This window comes from Carica papaya, chromosome 7 (assembly GCF_054855325.1).
Source record: "Carica papaya isolate Zhongbai chromosome 7, ASM5485532v1, whole genome shotgun sequence".
Classification (NCBI taxonomy): Eukaryota; Viridiplantae; Streptophyta; class Magnoliopsida; order Brassicales; family Caricaceae; genus Carica; species Carica papaya.
Genome location: NC_142315.1, coordinates 3,062,643 through 3,083,466, shown reverse-complemented (window position 1 = coordinate 3,083,466; position 20,824 = coordinate 3,062,643). Strand labels below are relative to the sequence as shown.

At 33.5% G+C, this 20,824-nt stretch overlaps 2 protein-coding genes across 2 annotated transcripts; both read right to left on the bottom strand.

The window, feature by feature from the left end:
• Nucleotides 1-1,056: 1,056 nt before the first annotated feature.
• On the bottom strand, nucleotides 1,057-4,171 carry LOC110817830 (clathrin light chain 1-like). The gene is made up of 3 exons (XM_022046543.2): nucleotides 3,660-4,171; nucleotides 1,835-1,988; nucleotides 1,057-1,749 (listed from the first exon to the last, which is right to left on the bottom strand). The coding sequence occupies exons 1-3, from the start codon at nucleotides 4,052-4,054 to the stop codon at nucleotides 1,312-1,314; spliced, it is 987 nt and encodes a 328-aa protein (XP_021902235.1). The 5' UTR covers nucleotides 4,055-4,171; the 3' UTR covers nucleotides 1,057-1,311.
• A 988-nt stretch (nucleotides 4,172-5,159) lies between these two features.
• Nucleotides 5,160-16,923, bottom strand: CPL1 (C-terminal domain phosphatase-like 1). The gene is made up of 17 exons (XM_088207224.1): nucleotides 16,201-16,923; nucleotides 14,765-15,241; nucleotides 14,007-14,217; nucleotides 13,703-13,860; nucleotides 13,518-13,588; nucleotides 13,282-13,387; nucleotides 13,064-13,147; nucleotides 12,265-12,852; nucleotides 12,098-12,161; nucleotides 11,810-11,940; nucleotides 11,633-11,686; nucleotides 11,329-11,425; nucleotides 10,692-10,927; nucleotides 10,503-10,586; nucleotides 6,363-6,428; nucleotides 6,186-6,259; nucleotides 5,160-5,952 (listed from the first exon to the last, which is right to left on the bottom strand). Exons 1-17 carry the CDS (start codon nucleotides 16,522-16,524, stop codon nucleotides 5,844-5,846), a joined length of 2,934 nt encoding a protein of 977 aa, XP_088063350.1. The 5' UTR covers nucleotides 16,525-16,923; the 3' UTR covers nucleotides 5,160-5,843.
• Between the last annotated feature and the right edge of the window lie 3,901 nt (nucleotides 16,924-20,824).

Below are 20,824 nucleotides of genomic sequence, written 5' to 3'. Positions count from 1 at the left end.
TAATGTGCATTGAATTAATGGTGGTAAAATGTTTTTGTAGTATAATATAATGTATATATCGTATAATAATCAAGTGTCATTTTCAAGACATTTGTTTTTCTGCCCATCCCAGAGATCTATCTGAATGCTATCAGATACTTTTGGACATAAGTAAATACAAAATTTGATGCCTATTTAAAATTGTTTGCTTCATTTTCAAAATGTAAAAACTTATATTTCATTTTTTTAAAACAATTATGAGAACTTATAAGATATATAGTTTACAAGATCTTCGACTGCAGGTGAGTTGTGTTTTTTTTTTTTTGGTTAAATACATATTAAAATGATCTTTTTTTTTTTTTCAACAAATGTGCAATTAATAATCTAATTTTTTATTTTGTTTAATTAAACACCTAATGTTGAATTAAAGTTTTTGCTAACACGTATTTTAGACATAATCGATCAAATTAATTTTTAAATTTAAAATAATTTTTTTTATATTTATAATAAATAATTAAACTCAAAGTTATTTATACTATCTGAAAGAAGACATCAATTTTCTTTCTTTTCATTTTCTTTTTTTTTTTTCCTGTCCTTTTATTATATATTTTATTCCTTTAATTTAACATTTCTAATAGTTCATTTATTCCAAATATAAATTTACTAAGTAGTGTTAACAAAAGGGATTTAATTATTGAACAATATCAACATTTATATATAATTAAAAACTCTTATCACATTAACCTACATTCGTGGTTTATAGAATACAAGAACAGATCTGGGCAAAAGAACCCATGGTGGTGTAGTTGAGACCTATGGCTGCACAGCAAGGAAACAAGAAAATCCATCTTTTTATCAATGACACAAAAATCATGCGACTTCCGTCGCTGTGGTCTATATGACAAAATTTCCAAGTATAAATAATCAAAATCTGAAGTGGCTGCAGATAAATATATCTATCGACCAGGAAGTAATTCGTGATCAGCTAAAAGACACAAGTCCATCATACAACCAAAAACAAAATAACAAAACCATATTAAAAGCCAAGATAATACAAGAGCGAAAAGTTGGAAGAAGTTAAACGCAGAATAACAAAACCATATTAAAAGCCAGGACTTCAACTCCCTGTCCATACAGCCAAAAAAAAAAATAATAATAATAAGAATCCAACTCCTGACAGAAGGAGCCGACTAATGTTTTCTTTTGACTCTCCTAAGGTAAATGACGTGATACAAAATGCTATTTTGACAGAAATAGACAGATTGGACAAAAACAAAATAAGAGAATATGCGATCAACCTGAAATTAGGCGAAAAGGACTACTGTGAGCAAATCATGCGGCTGGTGTTGGCTCAGGTTCCGCAGCAGGTTGGATGTTCTCTGCAGCAGCCTCTGGTTGGGAAGTGTGTGAAGAACCTTGAGGAATGGCATCTTTTGCTGGCGAAGAAGTTGCAGCTTTCTCTGCAGCGTCTTTTTTAGTTTTGGCATCTTTGCTATCCTTCCCATCTTTCACAGGTGCGGGAGGAGGTGGCATCATGTGAGGTGGTGGTGCATGCTTCAGCTTCACGAGGATTTGCCTCATTCTTGAGAGATCAGTGGGTTTCCCAGGTTTAGGTCCTTGAATAACTGTTATTGATGGCTTCTTTTCTTGATCCTTCTTGCCTCTCTTCTTCTCAATATTGGGCACCTCATAAGGAATGAGTTCCGCAATTGCCTTCCAGTATTGTTTGTCTGCTTCCTTGTGGAACTTCTCTTGGATAGCTAAGACTAACTGCTCCAGAAGCAAAATCTCAAAATATCAGATACAGCAACACAGGAATAAATTCCTGTAAAGACAATTCTCATTAATGGCTTACCTTTTCTCTTTCCCTGTTATTAACCTTGTTACTTTCAATATTAACATTTCTTTTCTCATAGAATGCTCGTTTATATTCTTCAGCTTCTTCAATAATCTGGTTCCTGATTTCCTTCTCCCTCTTTTCCTTCTCCTCTAGCTGGATGGCATTTTGACTGCATTCGAAGTTCCACCATTAAAAAATATGTAATATTATGGAGAAACAAAGAAGTCTGAGATTGGGTATTAGAACCCGAAAAAAATGTCCTGCCTCGAAGAAATTGAACTACACTCGTAAGAGGCAAATCAGGCTGATAATGTATTGGAACATCCAATTCTCAACATACAAAAATAGAACAAAACTTATCAAGGAAAAGCAAGGATCCAACACATCCAAAATTTCATCTATGCAACCAGTACCAGATGGGAACAACTCTTCAAAGAACAGTGAATTGCAGGAGAAGAAGGGAGTAAACAAGGATATGACAGGCCTTTAAGTATGATTACACAAAAGCAACTACAATAAACTATTTCCATTAAAATTTGAAAGAAACTACACCAGGCTGTTTAATGAGCGCCAAATTACCATGCCACCAGAAAGCATGCATGCTGCTGGACATCACAACTAAAGTCGTGGATCAGGCTTTACACCCCATAAATTTTTGTTCTAAGCCAATCCCCACAAAGATTATGGTCAATCGTTAACTTATAGCAAGCAAAAACAGTTCAAACAATATACAGAAGTTTATTCCAAATAAAGATTCTAATAATGTGAATTGTGAAAACAATATCACCATAAATGTCATGGTCTTGAACAAACAAGCCGAAAAAAATTGAAACCTAGCTGTTTAGATCTGAGAATGCTTCTATATTCAAGCGAGGAGAAGGCTACACCCAATTCTAACTGATGAATCATCTTAGCAACACCCCTAACTAAGCTCAGCAGAACACCTTCTCAAGATGGGTTTCAAGCACATTCCAATTAAATATAACAAGAAAAGCTAATCGTTTTCATATTGCTCACAGAAAGAAAAACATACCAAATTTAGCACCATCAACCACATACAATCACAAAATCTTGACTAGAGAAGAACTTAAACAAGAAGCAATTTTGAACTCTTAAGTACTCCATACGTAATTCTGCAGATCTAAAATAACCTAGATGTGAACTTATGCAGATTTTCAAAGCTCGAATTGATGCAGGATCCAAAAAGCAATAATCAAAATTCAAACTCTTTAAATTTACATTTTTCACAGGAACATGGCTGAATAACCATCATGGATCGTAAATTCACAATGGATTTTAGCTCCTTCCTGCTGTGATCCATTCAACTCTTAACATATCAGTTAAAAATGCCAAAGCCTCACTTAAGTTCAGTCAGTTCTCCAAAATTATCCAATCAAAAGTTTTGTCATACTTCTCCAAAATTCAGCTTATTTGAACACTATTCTCAAAATAGATGAATAGAAAATAGTAACAATACGGATCCATAGAGAAAACTTAAACTTTTACCTTAATCTCCACAACTAAATCGAGCGTAAAAAATTTTATCACACGGTAAATAGTAAACACACGGATCTGATCAAGTTCAAGAAAAATTCTTTAAAAAACACAAAAAAACAAGCATTAAATTAACTTCATCAAGTTATTTCCAGCTTACTCAACTCAAATCGCAACTTCTCGAAAATAATAAACGACATACCAAAGCTACAGCTAAAACACTGAATCAGGAAAACTATTTGAAAACAGAAAAAGAAAAAGGAGCACAGATCTACAGCAGATCTACTCGAGCTCACAATAAAAAGAGAAGAGTATAAGAGTAATTAAATCAAATCAAAACCCTCACCGACGCCACTCACGGAGAGCGAAACCCTCCTCCGGTTCCATCTCGGTAGGAGGCGGAAGCACCGGTCCATCCGACTCAAAAACGTTATCACTTCCAGCACCATAGCCATTTCCATTTCCGTTCTCCACATGAACCGAGGAGCTGAACGGAGATTGCGAGTAACTAGGATTCGGATCAGAGGATCCGAAGCCGAAGATATCCGGCGACTCAGCCACGTGATCCACTGTAACATCACTTTCTTCCCCGGGGAACCCGCTGGATGAGTGCTGGTTATTGCCTGAGAAGCTGGAGTAGGCGCCGTAACCAGAGAATTCATCGTCGTCTTCGAAGGGACGATGGTGATTCGCCGCGTGAATCTCCTCTCCTTCCATGCCAAATGAATCGAAGGAAGACATGCTTCTCTTTCCCTTCCCCCCTCTCTCTCTCTCTCTCGCTCTCTCTCCCTGTACGCCTTTTTCTCTCTCTAGAAACAGCTCGGTGAGGGAAATGTGTAAGAAATGTAAGAGGTGGCTTTGAAGTTTCGAATGCCATTATTTGACTTTTTATATACTTCATGGTGACTACGAGACAAAAAATGATAGTGCCAGGGACGATTGTAAGAAGATTGTAAAACGACGTCGTTGTGGCATTAGGCAGTCTTGCATTCTCCAATTGTTCGCTTGGCAATATCAATTCCTCTCGGTAAAAAACAGTCAATTCGGTGGCTGTTCGCAGTCAAAAACATTTTTTACTCCCAGCCAAACAGTCAATTCTTTTTTTTTTTTTGAAGTAATAGTGAAATTAATTTTTAAATATAGAATAAAAATAATTATTTTTTAAAGAAGAACTGAAATTAAAAATAGTAAAAAATAATTACTGAAATAAATAAATAAATAAATAATAAAATCATTTACTTCTTTTATTTGGTAAAAATTAAAATAAGTGGTATCTAATTTAAGACATTTTACACTTACTTTTTTCTTTATTAATTACCATTCTATATTTTTTTCAAAACAAATATTTTACATCCATAAATTAATTTATTTTTCTATGTAAATTTAGAATTATATGGATAAAAAATTGTACTTTTTATTAATGTAATAATAAATTAAGTAAAAATTATTAAATATTTTCTCTTTTCTCTCTTTTTTTTTTTTTTTGGAATTCTTATGTAATATTTGTTCAAATTTTATAAGAAAATAAATAAATGAAATTTTCATACCAAAATTTCTTATTTTTAGATATAATCTAGAATTACTTTCTCTCCCCCTTCTTGTTCCAATAATACATGAAGGAATAATTTATATATAAGGACCCCCCTTGTATCAATATATATATATATATATATATGTGTGTGTGTGTGTGTATAGTTTATGCATATATAGCTCTCTCATACGTAATAGTCATGTATATATATCTATATATAATATGCACCTATATACATAAATCCACAAAAGAACTCCACATTTTTTCAAAGAGTTTATTTGTTTCAAAAGTGAACTTTTTAAATACTATACATAATTGGAGAGAGAAACTGCTTTTTCATTGCACAAAAAAAAGAAAGAGATGAAAATTTGTAGGCTCTGTAACAAGACTGAATAAGCAATGAATTACATCAGCTCATTTACTTAATCAAAAAAGGCAAATCAACTAAATCTAGAACTCCTTATGACTAACTGAAACCAGTCAATCAACTATGCTAACCCTAAAACTCAAGGATCATTCTGTACTGGGGGACTCTGGCTGGATATAAAATATTGTTACAAGCTGCTATAGATATGTTCTTGCGGTCACAAAACCTGCAAAAATCAATACTACCACATTCCAGTATATCACTTGCGCCAACTGTATGTCAAAACTGGGTTACATTAACCTCTCAAAATCTAATCTTTTCGGGCACGACGAGAAAAGCCAAGACAGCGGAGATCTATTTGTACAGATTTTGTCGGTATTGAGAAAATATACAAATTGCACAAATCCCCAGGTGTGAACATAATTAGATGTGCAGCCTTGGCAGGAGATCTCCTCTTGCATTTTGGAGAAGTTCAGGCAAGTGATATGAGATGTAAAGGAAGCATGGAACCAGGTAGTTGGCATGGCGAGGTCTCAGTAGCCAGTTCGCTTGATCCTGTCCCCTCCCCTCGTCTACTCTGTTTGTGCAGTATGGTACAAATGTCGCAAAACCTGAAAGAATTCTGAGCTCTTTCAGGGAACAGGTGGAGCATTTTTAGAAAATCGCCCAGAAGATGGTACCCGCTGCAAAACTCTCGGGAACTCTTGCTTTAGTCGTTTACTTGACATCCCTTGCAATGACCTTCATCATAAATCAGAAGTTCATTTAAGGAAACAAAAAAATAAAAGTTTGACAGAAATAAGGAGATGAATGATAAAATCCTTTGGCTGAAGCAACCAAAACAAGATTAAAGGGGCCACATGGGGGGTAGATGGACCCAATAATCAAGCCCCAAAACCATCCAGTACCAAGCCAATACTAGTATCCAATGCATCATACAAGGAAAATAAATGGTAACAAGCAAAATGACATACCTCGGGGAACCCTGACGTTTCCGAGGAAACTGACCAAGCATTGATCTCAGGCTTCCAAGAGCTCTCTCAGCAGCCTAAGGAAATTTTTGTTCAGGTGATCAAATAGAATATTAATAAATAATATGAGGAAACTCTAAGTGTGTTAAAAATGTATAGCTCATAATAGCAGGGAAAAACCTGCATCTTAGCCTCATCCCAAGTCGACCCAATCCCTTCCCCTAAAACCTGTCCATCTATTTCAACCTGAAACATGAACAGAAGAAGATTGTTAGAATTCAGGAAAAAGGTGGTTTAAACCAACACCAAGCTCACATCTTAATTTATAGGCACCATGACAAAATGGGCAAACTCAGGCACCATAAATGTTTGAAATGTCATTTGGCTCTACTTAATCAACCAGTCCTAATCAGCCATTCAAGAAACACGAGTGAAGACTCAAATTGTTTACACAGTACTTAGACAATCATTCTCCAAAATGTGCAAAAACTCAACAGAAGGACAAAAAAATTAGTTCTGTAATTCAGTGGGACACAAATTAGGTACCGAATGGCTGGTAAGGATACATAATAATAACATACATGAAGTAGCATAGCGAGACAGAAATTATAAACTGTAAAGAAAAAAAGGAGATGAGGCCCCATTCAAAATCACAGGGATCCAAACACGTGCTACAACTAAAGTTTGTTAAAGCAATCAATCATGAGACAATATCTAGTCATAAACAGCCTGAATTAACAACAAAGTAACACCTAACGGTTTATAGTGCTTTTAGATATCCTACTATATCTGGCAAATAAGTACAAGACCAAGGTGTTTCATGGTATTGATTGGAGGCCCATGGTTCAAGCATATAACTTTTTGGAACAAATACCAAGGTCCTACGCGAACCATGACATACACCAACACTAAGATTTTTAGTATTACAATAAACATCATCCGCAAGCATTATTCATTTTATCTTTAGGTTTAATCATAACATATGAATCATGAATATGTTGGCCAAAGGATTCATGGCCTCTTAAAAAAAAAAGCACCACGAGAAAGAGAGATCAAATTAATAGGTGCATTTAGTAAATATCCATGAAAAATGGTGATGGGATATTTCCCTGAAGACTGACAATGTTGATATAAGCAAACTAAAAAATATATGAAACTAGATATCAAGTATCTTGTCTTAGTCATCCAATGCACCCAAAGAAATCATCTAAAGTACAACAACCTTACTAAAGTTACTCTCAAAACTTAAACAATGCTTAAGAACTACTCACTAGAGAACTAGACTCAGTATGCTTATGATTCAACTTCCTTTATAAAGATTAGTACCTAAAGGCTAAGGAGTTGGAGCACAGCACGAACTCCTTGGAAAGAGATAACATCTTCAATAATGAACGAACGACTCTACAGTTTATTGTATAACAGTAATACTTCCGCATACCTCATACTTCTCATTAAAAAATGCTATAATGATGTCCCTCTTAACTCAATACACCTGTCCTTGAGATTGGAAACATTTTCGTGACAGGTATCTTATTGATAGCTATACTATCCACACGCGCATACTCCAAGATCCATCCTACTGGTGGTTAATAGAGTAAGGGTAGCACAGCCCATTTTTTTTTAAATAAAAGTAAGGAGTAGCACAACTCATAAGGAGTTATGATGAAAAGAATAGTTAAAGGCTCCCCATTCAATCGATTTATTTCCTTAAGGCTCAACCTAGAAGATTAGAGATAAAGCAATCAAGCACCAAGAGAAACAACCATAGGCAACACATCAATACAGACCTCATTTCTATGATAGCCCAACCAAGAAACAGACTTCCTATTTAACTTGGCATTACATGTGTCATGTCTAATGATGTCCAACTGAATACGAACCTTACATCTTTGAGTGACTGATATAGTAATTATAATCATCCAACCAAAATGAAAAAGGATATAGATGTGATTCTATATTAATAATTTAACTAAGCAGTAGCAGATTTAACAATCCATGCTAAGTAATGGCGCAACTAGAAGTTTGTTAGAGCTGTGGAACACTAGAAAATATTTCTGTGATTTTTATAAGACGGCTGAATAACAATAGACTAGCACTTTATATAGGATTTATGGATATCTTATTATGCTTAGAACCTATGTTGCTCAGACTCTTTAATTTTAGTATAATACCTGTGCTAGACATGACACAACATTGATGTGGTTACCGGACCTATGTCCAACATTTGATGTGCATTTCGAACTCTTAGATGTCTACATTTTCAACATTTTTATACGATAAACATTTAATTAGTTATATATTACTAATTCACCGGTCTTTGGCCGCACTGCTGGTTTGTGCTCATGCTGTGCCATATAAAATGCACACAATTCTAATTGAAGTTGAAGCTGTTTTTGGCTTTTCATAAAAGTGAACCAAAAGCTGAAAAAAGTTATTTCTAAGATATAGCTTGGTGAATGAAATCTCTAATGAATATATTTTTTAATTTTATGTTTTATTAAAATATCATTTTGATATTTTAAAAATAAAATATGGGTAATTTATTTATTTAAGTAGTTTCTATTTCTCAAAACTAAAAGATGATGAACTAAACTGAGTAAAATAAGTACAAAAATTTTTAAGAAAAAGATTTATAATATATTTAAATTGTTTGTAATAATTACTTTTCATTGTCACGTAGCTTCTATTATTATTTCAATATTGACCACTTAATTTTTAACATGATTAACTAAATACAACATTATATTTTTTTGAGACAAAAATTATAATATTATATTTTACATTGACAGTACTTCTACAACAAGTTCAAAACCCTTATTATCACATTTCTATTCACTACAAATATGAGTGCTAATTCTTATGCTAAAGGTTGTTTGCTATGTATGTGACATTCTCATCTAAGATTGTTATGTATATCACATTGCCATAGCTTCCTAAAACCTAAAATTAGTTATATATTTCCTTATCAAACAAACCAAGTACCAATACCCAATTTGTGAACTCTTATTGACGGACTCTCTATAATATGACTATAAAACTGATCAACTAACACCACTTAGCTCTATACCCAGACTGGATATTCACACCAAGTCCAGACAACGTCATCTAGAATTATAAACAGGAAACAAAAACTAAATAGGATGGAATAACAACTTAATAGGATTCTAGCTAACCAAGAAATAACAAACCTATTAAAGATATAATAAGCCCATATGTTTTTCTAAAAAAAATAAATAAATAAGTCCATACTAGTAATAACAGGGGAGATAATTCCAGGATGGCCCTGCATTAATGCAAGCATGATAAACTGCAGTGCAATTCTCAAGATCTAAAACAAATAGAAGTTTAAGTGATGCAGAATGAGAATAACATATATTCAAAAAAAATTCAGATTAGAATATATTTATTTAAAAATATAAAACTTTAATTTTTTATATGCACTTAGAAATGTACAGATTATTTACTATATATCTATAAGCATAATTTCTATCAGAAGTTAAAGGTATCATATTTAGGATTTAGTTTCTTCCATATATATATATATATGTATGATCAATTATGAATTGGCAATCATACATCTGAATTCCTTGCAGATACAGCCCCCCCAAAAAAGAACCTTAAACCGATGGATTAGGTAAGCTTACACGTGGTGATTTACTCTTCAAAATCCCGGCTTTTGCGCTTTGATGGATCTCCGAGATCCTATCTATTTTAAATTTTATTTACTTTCCCAAATTGATTAGATTGAATTTCTCTTTAAAACGTAATTTGGTACCTAAAATTAGAAGACCTTCATTAAGGTTCAGAGGTGGCTGATTGAGTTTCAGATTTCTATTCTTTTTCCCATTATACCTATTCCTCATTGTCTTTTCACCCCTTTTCTTGATAGTCTAGTTTCTTCAGTCTCTGCAACCATTTCTCTCCGATTCCCTACTTCCTTCCTTTCTCTCTCACCTTACATCAGTTGGTATCAAAACCAATGTATTACATTATGTCTCTAATCCAGGGCAAGAAAAAGCAAGGAAGTAAGAAATTTTCTCTATTATTAAAGCTATGATATCTATTTCTTCTATTTTTTTTATTTTATTAAAGTTGAATATGGAATTTACTTTCGTTTTAGTCATTAGATTCAATAGTAGATTAGGTTCATTCACATAATATCTCGAATGACAAGAAATAATAGTATTGCATGATGAGATCACTAGAAAAAATCAAGTCTTTATTTTAATTGGTTTTCAATTTTCTATCAAAGTTTCCCTAAGTGTTTAGGCAACAATATCTGAATCCAAACATTAAAGCAAAATATTAGTCAATGCAAACCTGTGCCTGTACTTCATTTGTCTGGATTGCATTAGCTGATGGTGGCAGTGGTTGGAAAACTACCCCAAGGCCCTCCATCATGCACTGATGTTTTCCACCAAGTCCATTCCGCATCAGTAACCAGAAAAGATATAGCGGTTAAAGTGACAAATATAAACAAGTAAGATGCTAGAATTTCTAGGACCTCACCAATTCTCTAAGTGCCGAAACTGCACCTATAGATCTTCTAGAGGTTTCCAGCCTTGGGTCCACAAGCCTAGATTGCTCTGATGTAGTTGAAAATATTGTAGACTCTTCTCTGGGAAAAAGTAGATTCCCAACAGAATTTGCATTACCCAGAAAGCCATTATCATTTGTGTTGGTAAAGGAACTAGCATCCCCATGTGCAGACCCAGCATCAGGCTTCATACGAGAAATATATATATCTGCAAAATAGCTAGGCTAAGATTGTCAAGATTACCGAAGGAAAATACTAGAAGAAAAGCATTAAATTCAATGGAGGATCTCATTGAGTAAATATAGAACTGAACCAATGCAGAACTGACATTAAATTACACAGTTAACAAATCTTTTCCTCTGGTGTCATACTTTTTTTCTCCTGTTTCTAATAATATTTCTTCTCTCAAAAATAAAGCTATATGACAAAAAGAAGTTCCAAAGCATTCCATAAACTTAAATGAAACAACCTTGGGTCAGATATAAGAGTTAATACCCAAATGCAAATAACTCTAGATAGAACAGAGAGAGTGTGATTTTTCTATCAAAAAGACAGCAGAAAAATGAGCTAAGAAATATCAGAAATACAACATCAGGAGAAAAAACTTACTGGCTAAGTTTTTAATAGAACCCTCAGCAGCCTGATGTTGGGCCTCTCTTCTTGTCCTACCAACTCCTTCACCAATTTTTTCTCCAGCGAACCAAACCTGCAAAAGGTAACAAATCAAATGAGCATGTATAATAGGAACACTTGGAGACAGGTCATGTAAGTTGCACGCAGAACGGCAGAAATTGTGAACTTGTATAATTGTTGGTTTGACAAAACCTCAAAGGAGAACTTCAGGAAGAAATATTATATAAAAAAGCGAAGAAAAAATACAAAAAAAATCTGAAACTCAAAGTTTTGACAAAACCTCAATGGAGAATTTCAGTTCTTTGCTCGGAACTAAAGCTGGCCTGAACTCCACCTACAAATTATCATTAAAAGAAAAGGATGCAAAAAGGCACAACTTAGATATGAACTCAGGCAAGAAAGCATGCATAAAGTTAGGTGCAGAATATCTGTAACAATACAATTCGTTTCTTGTTACCTTTGTACCACATTTAATTGCAATATCCTGTAGAACTCCAGCAGGAGTTTCTGCACTTGAAACAACTCGTCCAGATTCAAAGTCAAGATCCCTGTTCCTTGAAGAAGATCGACTCAGGGGCATATCCTCACCTTCAATTTCAAACATTAGCCCAAAATCAACAGTCAGTTTGTCATAATAGAAAATAATGAAAATGGGATGGGCTGAGAAGCGAACAATAATATCCTAAGAATGAAAATCAAAGATTCCTGATATCATCTCATGTGCAACTAAAATTTGAAAGCTCACCTGAGAAGGAATGATAACTAGATAGTGAATTGTTTAACCTCATCCGATCATCTCTATGAAGTGGCTGCAAATAAAGAATGTCATATGGATCATGTTATTCACCAATCACAGGGAACACTGACCTTCTCAAAATAAATGCTCAAGGCTAAAACCAGATTGTCAAGTACCTCTTTTGGCAATCTTTGATTTTCATGAAGAATTCTATCAGATGAAATAGAACTCTCAACCTTGGGCAAAAATGAAGGATGATGAACTCGGTGCTTCTCCAAAGGCATTGATTCAGAGTCCAAAGGAAAATCTTTTGTAACTACTCGGTTCAACAGTTGAGGAGTCATCTCCTCCTCAACTGGAAACCAGCCTCCACGTGATTGCCCACGTGAAATTGGGGCTTGTATTGGAGGTCTTCCAGGAAATGGCGTTTCAGTTGGTGCATGATCTCTTGTATCTTGACCATGCTGCAATATGAGAAGCCTCCTCCTTGTATCTGGATCTAATTCTGATTCCGGAACCTCACCCTCTTCTCTGGCAGGAGAACTTTGCAAGCTCGATTCCAAGGGGCTAACAGGAACCACAGGTTTAACTGCTGAGGCTGTCCCAGGAAATTGCCTACCATGAAAGGGCATAACTGATTGTTGAACTGTTGGCAGTGGAACTGAGCTAGAAGAAGACCCCATTGTATATTGAAGAGAAGAAGCAAGCCTTGGATCTAGATTAGTTACCACAGGAGAAGCTGCTGTGGATGCTGAAATTGCCTCCTGATCGGAAGAAACCAAGAAGCACCGAAACCCATTTAAACTTCAATGATCGATGCACCACATCCACCAATTATAAGGATAGAGAAGTTTGGAAAAGGAAAGCCAACAATGATATGTATTTTTTTTATAGTAAATGATCTGTACTTAATAATGTAAATTTACTTGAAGCAACCAAACCTGAATATACATTGGTCCAAGAATGTTAATTTACCTTTAGTCTTCTCTCAACCTCAGCATCTGCCATCCCATCAAAAGCAAGTGGATCCTTATTCCCATTTGAAACAGAAGAATCATCCTGAAATGTAGCAAAAGAAAGAAAAATAGATGGTAAATAACAAATTTACGTGCACATACAAGAGAAATGCACGGAACAAAGACAACAATTTAAAGAATAAACATAGATACAGAAAAGCAAAATAGTAGGCTGACCTCAGAGACCAAATAATTGCTAACATCAGGTGGAGAAGGAATACTTTTAATATCATCTTCATATGATATTTCTGGCATCCTTTGTAGAAGACCATCATCAAATTCTCTGTTGATAATAAAACCAACATTCACATAAAATAATCCCTCAAAGATCAACAGACCAGAATATACTCTCTCAGAACTCAAAACATGTATGTGCCTATGTGAGAAAACTTTTTTCAAGTTTCAACTCTTACTTGAAAAAACCACCTCTAACATTGCAAGCAACATTTCTTGCCACACAGAGTACAGGTATAGTATTATTTGCCTACAAGGAAACAACCTACGGTGAGTCCATGTCTCAATAAAAGATATTAGAGATGTGCAAATGTTAATAGAACATCAAAGAGTAAAAAATCACAGCCCATGGCAAGTACCATACTTCAGCTAATGGAGCATAGTAGGGAGCGAATGCAGGGACAACATGGACCCGAGGTTGGTCCTTCTCGTCCCATACTTTTAAGCGATCATCTATCACCAATGCCATCTTGGGGTGACATATTCCATCTTGGAAGACGTTGAATAATGACTTTCTTGAACCTGTTGAGATATATTATGCATATTTATAAAACAAAAATAATGAGAAGCACTAGATGAGAATGAGCATGCTGCTTTAAATAACCGCAAGAAAAAGACAACATTGACATTTAAATCTAATATAAGCAAATATATAACAATATGCATACCAGACTTGACACACACAATCCGGTCTAGCAATTCTTTTGTGTTTATCAAATTTGAATCTGGATCAAGAAGCCTCCACATCTCTAAGGCATAATCCCTCTCAGCCATTGTGCAAACATAAACCTCAAACCGTTTCCTGCCTCTTGCAGTCAAGTAGCTCCGTAGGTCCTCCCATGCAGGTCTCAACCTCACAAGGACACTAGTATCACGAATCTATAGGAGTAGAAACCAGCCAGTTTAAATTCATGTAGTTTACATGTCTTCAAATCTATTAAATAATAAAACCATCAAAAACATGAAAAGGTATAATTTCATCCATTTAAACCCATTGAGTGGATCTACCAGACCTTAAGAAGTGTACAGGAGTATTATAGGAACTAGCTTTTATTGCAAAATATTAGGGGCTTTTGGCTCCAAATAATTTATATTTTGGATAAGGTAATCCCAAGTAGTGGAGAGGAATTATGGGATCTTATTTGTATAAATTCTAAGATTTGTAAATTCTTCTCTTGGACACAGGTGGCACCTCTTGGTGCTCTTCTTCTTGACACAAAAAAATCGCACAAGGATCAACATCATGTAATGTGCAATGAATTCTCTAAGCTATATCATACCAGAAAACAAGTTTCGAACTTAAGGCAAACAACCACAGGTGAGACGGTTTTTATGGTGGCCCAACAACCCAAAAAATACATCCATTGTTGAGAGCAAGAAAACAAGTTCCCTTAGAAATTTGCTCTTAAGCTTTACAGATACAAACCTGTGGGTTGATCCGAGTCAGAATAATGTTTCTCTCCTGTAACCTTATTAGTGGGCGGACAATAGGCTGATGGTTGTCAGACAAAGCAGGAACAACTTCAGATTGAACTTTGATCACCTTTCCATTTTCGACAACCTGATCACTTTCCACATATTGCTTCAATATATTTTTGTCATCTTGGTAACGTTTGACCTCTGCCACCATACACGTAAGACGCTGTGGGTCCACCTCAGTGCTAATCTTCCGTTGCAAAGCCTCAATCCTATCCTCAAATGAGCGCATTGTATTCGCAACTATGAGAGTTTCATCCAAATCAAAGACAATACCAAGACATCTAAGATTCAGCATGACAAGACACGCGTCATAAAGCCCAAAAGCAACATTGAATCCCCAGAAACATGGATAATTTCTCTCGTTATTCCTAGAATACATTGCGACTAGATGAAGCTCCTCATTTCCGAAAACCATAACTGCAGTCTGGAGGCACCACAATAATAATAATGGCCATCAATGCTTGTGATTTGTCTATCTTGTACAGATAGCTTCATTAATAATATACAAACAAATATAACATGAAAGAAGAAGAATCGATCAATAGAATAAACGACACAGTTTGTTTCTTACTACCTATCATGAAATTCCCGAAATTTTCGGATGGGATAAAAAAACAAGGGCTTCTGCTTCTCAGAACCATGAAATACAGCTAGTACTAGAAGCATGCTAAGCAAAGTCTCATGATTTCTACATTATAATCCAGTGAAAACCCAGTATATAGTTCATCAAAATACCATCATCCTGTCCATCTAAACATAATAGCATCCATTATACACGCACAGCCAGATTAAGCAGGTGTGAATTTTCAGAATCACATGGAATATTCTCAGCATAAGAAGTTTCCATCAAAAAGTACCATTTTCAGGGACTTCAGGAATATAAACTCAACTACTCTGTTCAGTTCATATTATGTTGAAAATTTAAATCAATCAAGTTCAGACATTTTATAATACTGGTTTGTCCGAAACTGTGAAACCTTCGACAGCTTTATAACAAGCATCTGGAGAATTTTATGCAAATTTCACACAGTTCAAGTTTAGTTCGTACAGTTATTGCCATTTAGGTTCTACAGAATGTTCGCTGAAATGGTAAAAAATGTTCAAAGTTCCACAAATCAGTTCTGGGCAAAACCAAAGAAGTTCATACTAAAATTAGGGTCTACAATGGATTCGCTGAAACTGTCAAAATTTTTCATGATATGGGTCCTTGACAAGAATGTCCAGAAGAGTCCTCTGTAAGCAAGAATGGAAAATTATCATCTGTATTTTCCTCCCTGAGAGTCATGTTTAAACAGTCAAGTATTTTAACCATTTTTAAGCGTAATTTTCAATTTCTTTTTTTTTTCCCTTTCAAGTTGCATGAATGGTTCTTGGTGGCTATACCTTGTTGTCTCTGATACAGGAGGAGTGCAATAGGTGGAGCGGAGAGTCTTGAGAGAGCGAAGATTTTGATTCCATTTTGAAGCAAACTCCACAAGAAGTAATGGTATGAAGAACTGCAAGTGGCGGACACCTCTCACTTGGTTGCGAGAAGTGACTTATCCTGATATCTTTCATCACCACCTCATCGATGATTTTCCTCTTCTTGTTCATCTCTTCTTCTTCTTCTTCTTCTTCATATTGTTGTCGTCGCTGTTCTTGTGGGTATATCTCCACATCTCCCAGTCTCTCCTCCCCTTCATACACTACCGTTTTAAACAAAGACATTTCTTCTCTCCCTCAGATCCCCAAATCAAATTCTCATCAAGATCGATTATTCAATATCAAAGTTGATGAATTTCTCAGTCGTCGAGATTGTTCATAATCAACCTATTAGATTTGATCCCATTTTTTTTTTTTTGCCGTTTAAAACAAACCGATCTGTTGAAACAAAACACAAAACAAAGGAAAAAACTTAGGGTTTTTTTCTCAAAATTTTAAGATGTGTGATTTTTGATCATAATGATCACTCTAGATCTCTCTTTCTTCAATGATCAATTGGTAGACTAGATAGATGAATTACCACTGGCCTTAGGGTTTGGACTTTGAAGGAATGCTAAAATTAAAAAATAATAATTGAAAAACCAAGAAAACCCTAGATCCCGATAGCGAAAGGTCAAAAATGGCACACCAGTGTTCATCATCAATATTTATTGACAGAAAAAAAAAATTCAAGAAATTACTGTGGGCGTTTTTCTAATTTGGGATTTTAGTGGGCCAAAGAGAATTTTTTTTCATAATTAAACTCTCCGGTTTAAACAGTTGTAGTAGTTACCACAGTCGCATGGTCACATGGTAAGCTGGCGTGTAAAAGAGAAACAGGTACGTATTTGAAAGGATTTTTGAAATTTGATGGTTTTCAATAAATTTAAAATATTGAGGGGTGTATTACGTGTCATATCTTAATTGGATGCCCGCTTACGCGGTCGTGGTTGTAGATTCCATTACGTTGACTATGTGGCTGAGTTTGATATGACGGCAAGCTGACGTGTAAAGAAAAGCAGGTATGTAAATCAAAGGATTTTAGAAATATGGTGGTTTAGAGAAATTAAAAACATTTAGAGGGTAGTGGATTAATTAGTGTTGGGGCTGGCGACACGTGTCGTTCTATAATTGGGTTTCAGCTAACAAGGTCGTATAGATTCCGTTACCTTTACCAGCGGCGGAGTTTAATGATAGATTTAATAAAAGGAAAATTTGAAGCCATTATTCAAGTGAAAAAAATTACAAAAAAATAACAATTTTTAATTATAAATAAAATCTATGTCTAATTAATAATATATATTTTTGTGGATTTTTTTTTCTTAATATGTAAAATAGAAAATCTGTAATTATGAGATATAGTGAAGTTTAATTTAATTACATAATACTGGATTTTTGTGATTTATTTCTTAATATGTAAAATATAAAATCTATAAGTACCACATATAACTGAAGTTTGATTTAATGACAAATTTATATATATATATATTAAATAACTAAAATCTAAAATTAAATAATAGTTTTGAACTAAATATAAATAAATAAAATTGATTTAAGTACATTTATATCTTGTGTTACACACTAGTTATAATTTTTAAAAAATAATTATATAATATATATCATAGTTAATTAAAAATTAAATTATATTTTTATATTAAAATTTTTAAATAAATTATTATTATTTATAGTATCGAATTTATTTTTATATTTAAAACTTTATATAGTATGTACTTTGTAATAAAGTAAAAATTAAATTCTATTTTTATATTTTATTTTTATTTTCAATTCAACCTAAATTTAATCATGACAATATAAGTTATTATGATATTAAGATTCAATAATTGTAAGATTCAATTACACACATATTTTTATATTATTAATGTATGTTATCCGAAAAGTTAATTAAATTATTTACTACAAAAATATACTAATATTATTAGTTATATACGAATATATATTATTTCAATAAATTTATTTTTATATTTAGAAATATTTAAAAATTTAAAATATATTTAAATTTTTTTAAAAAATAAAAATTATTTTGATTAATCATAACAAACCAAATACCAAATATCTACTTGTGCATTATGTTTACTAACATTAAAATTGTGAATGAATATATTGTATTTTTACATTTAAAAAACATAAATAGATAATTATTTTATATTATCATATTAATTTTTATCTTTATGTTTGAAGACTATGTAAAATTGTTAAACGGTAAAAGATAAGAAATTATCATTTATGTGTGGTATTTTCTAGTATTACACACATATATACGACCTATATTCTATATAGAGAGATAATATATGATATGTATTATTTTAAATATAAAATTATTAAAAAAATAATAATATGACATCTGTTAGTATCTGATATTTCTTATATATGTATTAGATCTCTATATTTCTTATATATATATAATTTTAAAAACTAATTATCCATTATATAAAATTGTAGTATTTTTTTAGTAAAAGCCAAATAACATTACTTAAGACGAGAGAGATACATTCGTGGACGAGAGCAAAATCTCTCGTGCATTGAACACAAGACAAAAGCATGCCTCCCTTGCTATTTGACGGGTCATTTCATTACAATGTCAGCGTATCGAATTGAGTGAAACATTCGACCGCAATGCTAACATAACTCGATAGTCATCGATGATGAAGTTGAACTTTAAATTATCTACAGATCTGGTTATTAAAGCATTCCTCACGGTCTGGGCGTCCATTTCTATAATACCAGGACCCTGTACGTTGGCCATAATGTGTTTGAGTGCAAGTCAGCAGCCCATCAACTCAACTAAGAAAGGAGAGTAACAACCCGATATTCGTTGTGCTAAGGCAGCCATCATTTCCTTTAAAGGAGTCCCTAAATACAACCCTAATACCCCCTCATGCACCTGTATGGGACACTGTTCCATCAATATTACACTACCAATAATTGGGATCTTGAGCCCACCATACTTGTAGGTTCTCAAGCATCTGTTCGGGTTGGTGTTGTTCCATGTGTAATATCCCTTGTTTGCTTATATTCACTTAAAATTTTATTTGCTACGCATATAGAAGTGTGGTCTACAAACAACTTACATGTCAATACAAATTCATTACTTTCAAACCATAATCTCTACAAGCAGCACAATATTTTATGCAAAAGTCTGTATGTGAAACTATCTGTAAAAGCTTGGAACTTAAAATAAAATAAAGTTATGAATTAAATACGGAAACGAAATAATAGAATTTAGGTTTATATTCATTACATAATAATTTAAAATGCCCAATAGGGCTACAGGAATGTTCATTTCAAAAGAAATTACGAAAATTAAGGAAATAAATAAAAAGTCAATAATTGAGTATTATATGACGACCTTTACTAGCATTTGAAAGGAGTCGGAGTGGTGAACTATTTACAACCCTCTTATTAATCAGGGATTTTCTTCTTATTGATATGAAATAGTTAATGAAATGGTGAACTATACTAGCCCAGTAAGAATATCACACTACTCACTGGTACAGAAACTGAAGATTGACAAAAATTATAAAAACAATCAATAGAGCTCTTGATTTGAGTAAATTCATTTATCATAAGGAAAATTATTTATTACATATATTTACTGTTGCGAGATTTTCAAAATCAACCTATAGAGACAATAACCTAAATAACATTCTAATATCATATTCAAGTGAATAAGAACAATAATTTTTTATTTTTATTTGCCTATTGGTATCATTGAGGGCCCATAGGGATGTCCCACTATACGTGAATCAATATTCAACATTGTCAACTAATCAACTGTCCCTATACCCCCGTATGGTATGAGAGCCAAAAATATATTTCCTCAATACGCAATTTAGTATGAGGGTGAAACGGACCGTCCTCATACCCTGTTCGGTATGAGCGCCGAAAATACCAATTCTCGATACCCCGTCCGGTATAAGGCAACGTTCATGTTAGGGTTCCTTATGTACCCGGTCTGTCCACCATCTATCAGGATATTCAGTAAGCCTACAATTCATTAATTCACATGATCAAACAGTTTTTCGTTTGTATATTAATTTCTAATTTGACAATCAACCATAAGTCACGCAAGACAGACAATATATATATTAAGGAAACATAATTGAATTATTTAATCATTCAAGTATATCATCATGTATTTAAAGCTGTAAATTCAACAATCAGTTAAACATGATAACAAATAAATGACTAGCCGACTCTATTGGTAACCTGTAATTATTCTCAAAATTTTCTAAATTATACAAAATACCATATTACCGATTATTAAGCTTCAATTCCATAACAGAGAATAAGTTGAGAGATTTTTACTCGAATCGGTGTACAAAATAATAAACTTTTTATTACACCTACTACGGTCTACGGATTTTTTGAATTTTTATGTAAAGATTAAAACACATTTAACGTACCTAAAAATACTTCAAAAATCTAAAATCGGTATTAAAAACTTTTTTTTGACTAATTTTAAAATTCTGGCACTGCGGTACTGACGCCCGTGGCAGCGGTTTACCTCGCTCTGGCCCTTTTTGGC

Excerpts from the sequence above, each read along its gene's own strand:
- CPL1 (XM_088207224.1), bottom strand. The coding sequence starts at position 16,524 with ATGTCTTTGTTTAAAACGGTAGTGTATGAAGGGGAGGAGAGACTGGGA. Across the intron at positions 13,589-13,702 it reads ACTATGCTCCATTAGCTGAA|GCAAATAATACTATACCTGT; the intron begins GTATGGTACTTG and ends GTTTCCTTGTAG. Across the intron at positions 12,162-12,264 it reads ATCAAAGATTGCCAAAAGAG|CCACTTCATAGAGATGATCG; the intron begins GTACTTGACAAT and ends CTTTATTTGCAG.
- LOC110817830 (XM_022046543.2), bottom strand. The coding sequence starts at position 4,054 with ATGTCTTCCTTCGATTCATTTGGCATGGAAGGAGAGGAGATTCACGCG. Across the intron at positions 1,989-3,659 it reads GCTCTCCGTGAGTGGCGTCG|TCAAAATGCCATCCAGCTAG; the intron begins GTGAGGGTTTTG and ends CTTCGAATGCAG. Across the intron at positions 1,750-1,834 it reads ATAACAGGGAAAGAGAAAAG|TTAGTCTTAGCTATCCAAGA; the intron begins GTAAGCCATTAA and ends CTTCTGGAGCAG.